This window comes from Equus asinus, chromosome 10 (genome assembly GCF_041296235.1).
Source record: "Equus asinus isolate D_3611 breed Donkey chromosome 10, EquAss-T2T_v2, whole genome shotgun sequence".
Classification (NCBI taxonomy): Eukaryota; Metazoa; Chordata; class Mammalia; order Perissodactyla; family Equidae; genus Equus; species Equus asinus.
This window is the reverse complement of record NC_091799.1, coordinates 14,586,284-14,598,298: the sequence shown is the minus strand read 5'-3', so window position 1 is coordinate 14,598,298 and position 12,015 is coordinate 14,586,284. Positions and strand designations below refer to the sequence as shown.

General features: G+C 48.2%; 1 protein-coding gene across 1 annotated transcript in view; it reads right to left on the bottom strand.

Annotated features, from left to right (window-relative positions):
- The window catches only part of MED27 (mediator complex subunit 27), a 200,567-nt gene extending 198,174 nt beyond the window's left edge, over positions 1-2,393 (bottom strand). The window contains exons 1-2 of the mRNA XM_014863409.3: positions 2,129-2,393; positions 3-147 (exon numbers count right to left, since the gene is read on the bottom strand). Coding sequence (XP_014718895.1) covers positions 3-147; positions 2,129-2,331 — 348 coding nt within the window. The 5' untranslated portion in view covers positions 2,332-2,393. The remainder of the gene's footprint in view (positions 1-2; positions 148-2,128) is intronic.
- Positions 2,394-12,015: the final 9,622 nt, after the last annotated feature.

Sequence of the window (12,015 nt, the reverse complement as noted above, 5' to 3'; positions counted from 1 at the left end):
ACCTTATTTGACCATTTGTATGCTTGAAGGAGTTGACTATAGAGAGGAGTTTTGTCCTGCACAGGATCCAGGCTTAACAGTCCACTGTTATGGAGAGGGTGGTTCTCAGACGGCTTGCCCACCAAATTGCTCAGACGTTCCAGTTCACTGAAAAGTACATAGATAAAGCAAATAAACCTGAGTCCACTGAAACTCCACTGTTTAGCCAAGCACATTGGTCAAAGGCTGCTCTTCAAGCTGTCCATTAGAAGTCTCTTAAGAAGAAATACTTTTTGAAAGGTGACAATCAAGAAAACCCCTAACAGAACTTAATTTTAAAACCAAGCTCTCTGGTGCCATTCCAAAGGAGAAAAAAAGTTAAGAGCACTGTAATCAACAAGACTTCTAAAACTGGGATTGACAACTTGAATTATTCTTGGGGGGGCGGGGGGCGATGCCACACCATACAGCCTTCTGGAATTTTGAAATGTGGTATAACACTGCTTCTTCCTAAGAGTTTTCAGAGCCACGTACGGATCATTACATTTAGCAGAACAGCAAGTACCTGCATAAATAATGATTATTTATCATTCACATAGGGATAGATTTGTACATGGTGCTTCACAGATGGTAAAACGTAACAAAACAAAGAAGAGATAAAATAAACAAACGGAATGGGAAGACACCACCAAGGGGGCTGTGTCAAAGAAACACACTTCAGTCTAGCAGGAAAACTCTAGGAAAGCTTGGCAAAGTCAGCCAACAGCAAAAGCACATTCCAGGAGCACGTTCGGAGGGGCCAGTCCCAAACAGTCAACAAGACTCTCTAGGAACAGCTTCCCACGCCACTTTCATTGGGAATCTTCAGCCACCTTCCTCTTGGCACTATTGTATAAAGATTTAAGACGGCAAAGGGGTAAACTTTCTAAAATGGTGAAGGGTTCTAACATCCTGCATATTACAAAGGGAAGCAAATGAGAGAGGAAATGGAAAAGAAAGAACCACCCCTCCAGCAGGGAAAGTATTAACTGGCACTGCGCCAGAGAACAGCAAGTGGACGTGGGAGTTGAGGAGGGGTGTGGGACTTCCTGGCTTCCCCCCAAAAACCAATGGCAACTACTCAGGGGAGAAAAGAGGCACCCATCATTTGGTCACCACCTCCTCCTCCATTCTACCTCCTCCTTCCATCTGGTTACTAAGGAGACCAAATTAAGAAAAAAAAAAAACCCAACCACTCCAGAATTCATCGGCTGACTAGCTCAACAAATGCCTTTCCTGCTAAGGTCAGTTCTGAGAAATAAAAGGCAAAACTCCTGAAATTCTAACCTCTCTGGAAAGGACCGCCTCTCTTAAAGAAGGGAAGGCAAGTTCAGGATGTAACCAGTTAAAGACTGCCTACTATGTGCCGGGCATTTTACAAACCTCCTCTCAATTAATTCTTACAATAACACTTACAATGTAGAAGTAAAGAAGGTGAAGAAAGAGAAAGTTGCAATCCCTAACCCTAAAGGACCACACTTAATCACTGTTGGGGGGAGGGGGGTTAAGCATAAGCGATTAAGCTGGTAAAGCTTGAGATGAGGTCTCTCTAGAGGAAGGGACAGAACAGGAGCAGTGAGAGGACTGATCAGGCGCACAAGAAGAAAAGACAGATCAAGGCCTGTTTTGTCGTGTTTGGGGGTGAGACAAGGTGGAACTGATGCATTCCAGGTTCAGGGCCAAGGCATCGGGGTGAATCAGATCGGGTGCTCTTGGGTTCGGGCAGCGCTGATCGGGTCCCGTTTGGCACTATCAGGACTGTTTGATCAGGCGTGGTGGGGCACAGAGGGCCTACAGGTGAGAAACCTGCCAGGCTGAGAGGAAAAGTGGAAGTTCACGGGAAGAGCGCGTCTCCTGGTGAGGAATGGAACGACCACAGAAGGGGTCCCGAGCGGCGGGAGAAAGCCAGGACCGGGAGGCCAAGAGAAGAGAGACGAGAGGGCGGAGGTGGGGGATGAGATGTCCCTGAGGGGCCGGCAGAGGCTTGGAGAGGAGGGAGACAGAGCAAGGGAAAGGCAGGGCAGCCCCTGAATGGGAAGACTCGTGTGGGGTCGGGACAGGGTGGGAGTCTGGCGGGTCGCCGACCCCGGTCCCTTGGGCCGGTACCTACTTGAGGTCCCGGTTGACAGACTGCAAGTTGTCCTGGAAATGCGCAATGAAGGCCTTCTCCCTGCCCTCCAGCGTCTCCTTGTTCCGCATGCCATCCTTCAGGCAGTCGAACACCCTGCTCACGCTGGAGCGCAGCGCCTGGATAGCACTGATGGCCTGGGCAAAGGCCTCCAGGTTCACTCCGACACTGAGCACGTCCGCCATGTTGCCGCCGCCACAGCGGGCTCTCCAAAGCCGGCTTCGCGAGCAAAAATCCGCGCTCACTGATGACGCAGACCCTCGAAGGCCTCTGGGAAATGTAGTTCTCTAGGGGCGGGACAGCCGTGGCGGTCGGTGCGGGCGCTGTCCGAAAGAGGCTTTCCATTTTAAACGAATGTGTGGGCAGGAAAGTGAGCCTCTCGATTGGAGACTTCACTCCCAGCTTTCTTAGTGGTGACAAGGAAATACAAAAAGTTCCTGCTTTTCCCCAAACTTGCGCTCTTGGGAGTCCTAGGGAAAAGAATTGCTCAGAGCAAATAGTGTCCATGGAGTAAAGAATCATAACCTGTTGAAAAAACTGATTCCGTATTCATAAATAAGGGGGGAGAGGGAAATTTCTTCTCTACAGTGGAAAGCCAGCTAATAAATGTAGGAGCAATGATGGAAAGAAAATTGCCATCTGGCAACCATTGGAAGAATAATTGATTCAGATAGGAATCAAGGGATCCTAACACTGTGAGTGGAAGTGTGAGGAGTAAACAGGATATTTGCATAGTCTCAAAGTATCATCCCACAAGAAACTTATTAATTAAGGGAAAGGTAATGATCCAGCAATTTCACTTCTAGTTTTATACTCAAAAGAAAGGAGAGCGGGGACTGGAACAGATGGTATGTGCACACCCATGTTCATAGCAACATTAATCACAATAGCCAAAAGGCAGAAGCAACCCAAGTGTCCATCATGAGACGAATTCATAAACATGTGGTATATACATACAATGGAATGTTTATTCAGTCTTAAAAAGGAAGGAAATGCTGACACATGCTACAACATGGGTAAACCTTGAAGACATTATAGTAAGTGAAATAAGCCAGTTACAAAAGAACAGGATGGTGGCATAGCGGTAAAGTCCAGGGCGCTCCTCTTCAGGGGGGGGCCTGGGTTCTCAGGTTTGGATCCTGAGCCTGGACCTACACACTGCTCATCAAGTCATACTGTGGCAGGCATCCCACTGTAGAGTAGAGGAAGATGGCATGGATGTTAGCTCAGAGCCAGTCTTCCTCAGCAAAAAGAGGAGGATTGGCAGTGGATGTTAGCTCAGGGCTAATCTTCCTAAAGAAAAAAAGCAAAAGGACAAATATTGTATGATTACACTTATATGAGGTCCCTAGAGTAGTCAAATTCATAGAGACAGAAAATAGAATGGTTGTTGCCACGGGTGGGGGAAGAGGAGAATGAGGAGTTAGTATTTAATGGGTGCAGGGTTTCAGTTGCAGAAGATGAAAAAGTTCTGTGGATGGTGGTGATGGTTGCACAGCAGTGTGAATGCACTTGGTGCTACAGAACTGGACGCTTAAAAATGGTTAAACTGGTAAATTTTATGTTTTGAATATTTTACCATAATTTTTAAAATTCAGTAACGTAAAAGGGGATGGGAGGAAACAGTGACTTCACAGTGGAGAAACCTGGCAGACACCACCCTAACCAAGAGATCAAGGTCAACATCACCAGTGTAGGACAAAGCCACCTCCTGATCTGATGCGATGAGAAGAGTGCAACAGGACTTCTGTGATATTCCTGCCCAGAATGCAAAACGGGAATCTGATCAGGGCATCAAACAAACTCAAACTGAAAGACATTCAACAAAATAGCCGACCTGTACTTTCCCACGAAACATTTGTGTCATGCAAGACAAAGAAGGACTGAGGGATGGTTCCAAATTAAAAGAGACTAAAGAGCCATGACCACTGAATGCGACGCATCATCTGGGAATTTCTTTTGCTCATGTGATTGGGACAGTTGGTGAAATCTGCTCAAGGTCTGTAGATCAGTTCATAGTATTTCATCAGCGATGACGTCATGATTTTGATAATTGCTTTGTGGTTGTGGAAGAGGATATCCTAGTTTTGGAGAAATATACCCTGAAAGGATAAAAGAGCATCACTGTGTCTGCATTAAAAGGAAAATAGCATGGATATGTCTATTTAGAGAGAGGAGGATAAAGCAAATGTGGTAGAAAATTAACAGTTATGGACTCTGGATGAAGGATATACAGAAATTATTTGTACTGTTCTTGCAAGTGTAAGTCTGAAATTATGTCAAAATAAGTTGTTTCCAATGGCCATTGATAAGGCGCGTGGAAAGTGTAAACACAGTCTAGGTGGCAAGAAAAATCTTCAGTTCTACCAGGCCATGCTGACCAGGATTTTGAAATTGTGCAGTTCACCTCAAACCAACTTAATAATTTCCCCACTCGTCTCCAACCTCACTCTCCCCCGCCACACACACACACGCACACACACACACGCACACCCGCGCACACGCAACACGCGCGCACACGCACACACGCATACACACGCGCGCACACACACGCACACCCGCACGCACGCACACCCGCACACACGCACACACACGCACACCCGTGTGCACGCACACACGCACACCCGCGCACACGCACACACACGCACACCCGTGCACACGCACACACGCATACACACGCGCGCACACACACGCACACCCGCACGCACGCACACACACACACGCACACACGCATACACAGGCGCGCACACACACGCACACCCGCGCACACGCACACCTGCGCGCACGCACACACACACGCACACCCGTGCACACGCACACACACGCACACCCGCGCACACGCACACCTGCGCGCACGCACACACACGCACACCCGCGCACACGCACACACATGCACACCCGCGCACACGCAACATGCACACACACGCAACCAGCGCACACGCACACACACGCACAAGCACACCCGAGCGCACACACACACGCACGCACACGCACACCCGCGCGCACACACGCACACACACGCACACCCGCGCACACACGCACACACACGCACACACACGCACACCCGCGAACACACGCGCACACCCGCACGCACGCACACCCGCGCACACGCAACACGCACACACACGCAACCCGCGCACACGCACACACACGCGCACGCGCACACACGCACAAGCACACCCGCACACACACGCACACGCACACACACACACGCACACCCGCGCACACGCACGCGCACACACACGCGCGCGCGCACACATGCACACCCGCGCACACGCAAGCCGCGCACACGCACACACGCACACACGCACATGCACACGCACACCCGTGCACACGCACACACACGCACACCCGCACACACGCAACACGCACACACACGCAACCCGCGCACACGCACACACACGCACACGCACACCCGCGCACACACACACACACACGCACACACACGCGCACGCGCACACACGCACGCGCACACCCGCGCACACGCAACACGCGCGCACACGCACACCCGTGCACACGCACACACGCATACACGCGCGCGCACACACACGCACACACACGCACACGCACACCCGCGCACACGCACACCCGCGCACACACACGCGCACGCACGCACACACACACACGCACACCCGCGCACACGCAACACGCGCGCACACGCACACCCGTGCACACGCACACACGCATACACACGCGCGCACACACACGCACACACACGCACACGCACACCCGCGCACACGCACACCCGCGCACACACACGCGCACGCACGCACACACACACACGCACACCCGCGCACACGCACACCCGTGCACACGCACACACGCATACACACGCGCGCACACACACGCACACGCACACCCGCGCACACGCACACCCGCGCACACGCAACATGCACACACACGCAACCAGCGCACACGCACACACACGCATAAGCACACCCGAGCGCACACGCACACACACGCACAAGCACACCCGAGCGCACACACACACACACGCACGCACACGCACACCCGCGCACATACGCACACACACAAGCACACACACGCACACACACACACGCACACCCGCGTACACAGGCACACACACGCGCACACACGCACACACGCACACGCACACACGCATACACACGCGCGTACACACACGCACACCCGCACGCACGCACACCCGCGCACACGCACACCCGCGCACATGCACACCTGCGCGCACGCACACCCGCGCACACGCAACATGCACACACACGCAACCAGCGCACACGCACACACACGCACAAGCACACCCGAGCGCACACACACACGCACGCACACGCACACCCGCGCACACACGCACACACACGCACACACACGCACACCCGCGCACACACCACCTCAATGCAAATCCTCTAGTTCTAGAGCAATGACGATAAATTCTGCTCGAAAACTGGCGTTGCTCTCCATGAGTGCTTAAATTTAAACATTATTTAACTTAAGTCTCGTGAGAAAGAAAAGTGTTTTGTTGTCTTGGGTTTATATAGTTGCTTTCATTTCCTGACATCTCCCTCATTTTGTAAGTGTTGCCATTTATAGCTTTTCTTATGGGAAAGGGGTAGATATAGCGGGAAACTTCTAGCTGTGAAACTTGAAGCAAGTTATTGGTCCTCTCTGAGCCTCGGTTCCTCATCTATAAGATAGAACTAGTCATGATGCCTATCTTTATAAAATAGCTGTGGGGTTTAATAACACCTTGCAGGCAAAGCTTTTGAAATATTGTTTGGAGTATAATAAACACTCAGAAGATCGTAACTGTCAGGAAAATGTGCTGAGAAAGTTTCTGATCCATCTATGACCTGGGCTTCTAACCCCACTTGAGGACTCCGCACAGAATCAAGCAAGGACTAGCAATGGATCTGTTAGTTCAAATTATCTCTGTGACATGACCCTGTTGCTAAGAGCTTGCCAATTAACTGTGTTCTATAATTCATCGTTTTTTGGTGTCCTTTTTATCTCCTTTGGAGCATAGGGTTTTTGTTTTTGTTTGTGAAGATTTTTGTAGAAAATCCTTTTTTAACTTTGCAAAAGTAAAGGAAAATATCTGTGTCTGTTGGCTTGTTTTGGTTTTGGCTTCGGTTTGTTCATCCTTTCTAGGAGATTAGAGAAGGCCAATTTGGCTCTTGTGTTTACTCGTCTTTTTGGGGATCCCTGAAGGCTTGGAGAATGTGACCCCTGCTGTATACTTTGTCCCCTCCCAAAATATATAAAGTCTATTTCTGCCCACACTATATGTACCTATGAAGACGAGGTTTTGCGTACGTTGCAACAATTTAAGGGGGTTCATAGCCCCCCTAAAGCCCAGACGTGGACCCTGGTTAGAAGCATGCTCTAAGGCAAGCATGATGGGACTACGGCCCACAGCTATCTTGTAACCATCAGGTCTCCAATGCCTGGGGCACAATAGATGCTCAGTGTAAGTTTGTGGAAGCAATGAGTTAACGTGATATATTATATTTGCCTTCTCGGATCCTCTCTCCAAATTATTTCATCTCTTTGTATACTCAGATATCAGCTCTCCCTCTGCTCAGCCCTCCTCCTGCCCCCCCCCCAATTCCCACACACACAGAGTAAGATTTTCTTTTGTCTCATTCTCTGATTCAGTGGTTTAGACTCTGATTGGTACAATAAAGTACAAATACACTCTGCTCCCACAGTCATTAGTTTTCAGGATTTCTCTCTGGCTCCCCTCTTCTGGGAAACTCAGAAATTGATCAGTGGAAATACACATTTCCCCTGAACCTAGTAAGGAGTCTTTCATCATGTCAACAGAAAACTTTTCATTTTGGAAAGGAATGGACAGAGTTTCTCTAAGGTGTTATAAATCCTTGAGAATGTTGGCACATATATGCTTGCATCTGTGTGTGTTTGTGGGGTATAAATTACATTAAAAGGAGTTCATTTCGAACAATATCAGATTTTAATTATTATGATCTTATGTTTGGGTAAAAGGCAGCATCCTGCTGCTAATATCTTCCAAAATGAAAGAGCCATTAGCTTGGTGCTATCAGCTCAAGAGCATTAGAATGAGCAATCAGAATTAAAGTTGTCAGTATTTAATTAAAATGTGCTGCAACTCCCATCATATGTAGGGAGCATGTGGTTTAAGAATTCAGACTGAGAAAGCACCCTCATCAATTAATAATTATTAAGGATTCACTAGATGCAAAACACTGCAATGTCACCAGATATTCTAAAACCAAATCTGCCTTGGATAAGCCACCATGTAACTAAGCCACCTGTCATAATCAGCATGGCATAATGCTCCAGACCTTGGGGGTTGCTCTGAGGATTAAATTGAGGCAGCATACTGTTCTGGGGACATAGTAGGCATTTGAGTTAGCCACTCAACAAATAAGGATATTGAATGTGCTCGACATTTTGCTAAGCAGCTGGGGAGCCTGGCAAAACCAGGCCCAGTCTAGCCCAATAAATGTCACTGAAAATATCTGCAGTGGGAGGTGTGTGGCTCCACATTCACCTGTTTAAGTCTCAGGGCGTTGATCATTTTTAAATTGCTTAGATCCACTTTATTATAATTAATCTAAAGCAAGGATGGTAAAGAATCCCGTTTTGTTCTCTTCTGAACCTACCTCCGCTCCTGTTTCCTCTTATTTCCTGCCCATGATGATTTTGACATGATGATGATGACGACGACAACTATGATGACGATGATGGTGATGATCAAAGTGGTCCCAAGGACAAAGAAGATCCTGGAGATCAGGAAAGCAGCCTAGATGGGGGTCTCTACCCCTGACTGGTGTCTCTCAGGCAAACGCAGTAACCCTTCTGGACCTCAATTCTTGCATCTAGAGAATGAGGAAGTGGATCCCCTCCAGCACTACCAATCCAGGAGTGTAAGATTAGGAGGAACTTGTTAATTCAAGGAGGAGGAAAGGGAGAGACTCATTCACTATTAACGCTGATCACAACCACTGCCCCAGGATTCCCGCACTCCACTTCATTCATTTCCCGGTAACACTCACCAAATAAAAGGATTAAATAAGGATCCAAAGAGGACATGTTCCTGCTCTAGTGGCACTCTCTCACAGCCCTGCAGGGGAGGCAGACGCAAATGGAACATGAAACGCAGTGAGGTTCAAGTGTGGGATAAGTGACCTGTGCAGAGAAGTTTGGAGTCCTCAGGGAGAGTGGTCACAGCGTCCTTCTGCAAAGGGGAGGCCTGGGCCAAGCCTGCCAAGGTGACTAGGGGCCAACCAGGTGCAGTGGGGGTGGAAGTAAGGGAGTACAAGAGGCAGCGTTAAGTGAGAGTGTGATGTGATGAGATCTGTGTTCTTGCAAGTCCACTCTCCAGCTCTGGATAGAGTAGGCAGCAGTCCAAGCTTTGAGGCAGAGAGACCAGAAAGGCAGGGGGGACCTCCACCTGCAGAGCAGCCAACAAAGGACCACATACCAGCCGTGCTCTTCCCATCACAGGAAGCCAGGAGGTAGTTTAAATATTTTAGTAAATTATTGATTGCCCATTTGGATGCTCACTTAATCAACCACCAGAGCATGTTGTTAGGGGCCTCCACTTTCTGCCATGTTCATACGTAATTAAGTACAAAACATCTCAGGAATGGACCCTTTTACCAACACATTAGGCTAAATCAAAGTGGAACGAAACGCAAGTTGTTCGTGCAGCTGTGACCGCAGTCCATTTGAGGGAGGAATTGCCTTCTAATTCTATTACTGTGTTATGTGGACGGTGCCTTTTAATCAAGAGGGACAATGGACTGCCAGCTGCAGAAGCTGCTAAACCTGGAACCCTCGCCCAGAACCTGGAGCAGAGGGCAGAGGCGGGCTTGCGGGCGCCCAGGGGCAGCCACAGCAACTGGAGGGGCTTTGTCACAGCAGCTCTCATTTAGCGCCCCTCGTCTGCGCAACACCCACCTCCAGCTCCACACCCCTGCCTCTGATTCTTGGTAAGCCCCAGGAAAGACAACGAAAGAAGACATGCATCCCTGACAAAGAAACGATCCATTCACCTTGACGCTCCAGTCTTGTTCTTTTTTAACGTGTTGCTTTATTTTTCCTAATTACTAAATACATGCTTACTTTGAAATCTTGGAAACTAGAAAAACCCTACCTAAGAAAATTAAGTTATGCATAATTCCACCACTCAACATTTTGGTTTTTCACACATACACATTTTTTTACAAAATTGGAGTTATACTATTTTGTGACCTCCATTTTTCATAAGGCAGCTTTAAACACCTTTCCCTATCATAAAATTGCCTTCTAAAACATCATTTTAATGATCACCAAAATTCCATTTGATGGCTTTACATAATTTCTTGAATCTCCTATTGTTGACCACCTCGGTTTTTTCACCTTAACCAATACAGCTGTGGACACCCTAACTTGTAAATCTTTGTGTGTAAAGTGAACGTATTTCCTACAGTTGATGTCTGTCCGCCGTTTGGCCGGAATCCCTCTCTCTGTTTGGGGTAATAGGTGCAGAGGACAGCCAGGAGCCTCATAACCTCACAAAGGGCGCCGCGAGACAAAAGCCAGTTGTCAAGAGGCAAGATAGTGGCAGAGAAAGGGCATTATATTACAGCTTGCTAGCAAGGGGGAAGATGGCCGACTAATGTCCAAAAGAACCATCTTAAGGCAGGCACAGAAACTTGAAGCAGTTATATATGCCAATGGGTTATAGGGGAGGGGGTTAGGAATGTCGACCCTCTGGTGTTACACACTGGGAGTGGCCACACCAGATCTTTCAGTTTTCATTAATGACGGCTGTCAGCACAGACTCTCTGTTTGGGGGTCATCGCATTCCTAAGGAACTCAAAAGAACAAAGTTATCATCTTATTGCAGCTGAGAGGGATATGCACTAGCAGGGGTCATAAAGTCTACAGAACAGGTAGATCTCCTGGAGGGTGCAAATCCAGCTGGGTTAGTTAATCAGAGGTCATTCAAAGTTACAACATGGTCTCTTTTCTACAATACGGCTTCCCTTGTGTTAACCTCGTGTTGAGCTGGTTTCAGCCCGATTTCCAGCTCATGGAGAGCACCAGTCCATTTTGGGAGGCAGTGGCGGGTAGGGGCAGAGAGAGCTCAGGCTTTGGAAGACAGACATGTGCTCAAGTCCCAGCTGTGCCACTTACGAGCGATCCCATCAGAGAAGTGTTTGGCTGCAACTAACAATCACATAAAAAGCTAAAGGTAGTTTAAAGAGAGGAGGGCTTATTGGTCTCACATGATAAGTGGTCTGGGGACACATAACATGGGGCTGATGCAGTGGCTCATCAGACCCTTTGATCAGTCTGCCCCACCACCCTTAGCCTCACCCTCATTTTTGTCACTTCATGATTGCAAGATGACTGGGTCCCAACTCCACATTACAGGCAGAAAGAAGGAGGAAAGAGCAGAAGTGACACCACCAGACTTCTGCTCACGCCTTATTGTCCAGAACAATGTCACATGGCTACCTCTAGCTGCAAAGGAGGCTGGGAAATTGAGTTTTATCTTTCTTTTCCAGCTTCTATCAGCACTGCCATCCAATAGAAGTATAATGGGAGCCACATCTTTTCTAATAGTCATGTTTTAAAAGGTAAAGAGCCTCACACCTATGAGCATGGTTACTATTAAAAAAAAAAACAAAACAGCAAATAGCAAGTATTCGTGAGGATGTGGAGAAGTCGGAACCCCTGTGTACTCTTGGTAAGAATGTAAAATGGTATAGCCACTGTGGAAAACAGTATGGTGGTTCCTCAAAAAATTAAAAATACAATTACTATATTATTTAGCAATTCTACTGTGAGTAGATACCTAAAAGAATTGAAAGCAGAGTCTCAAAGAGATATGTGTACACCTATGTTCATAGCAGCATTATTCA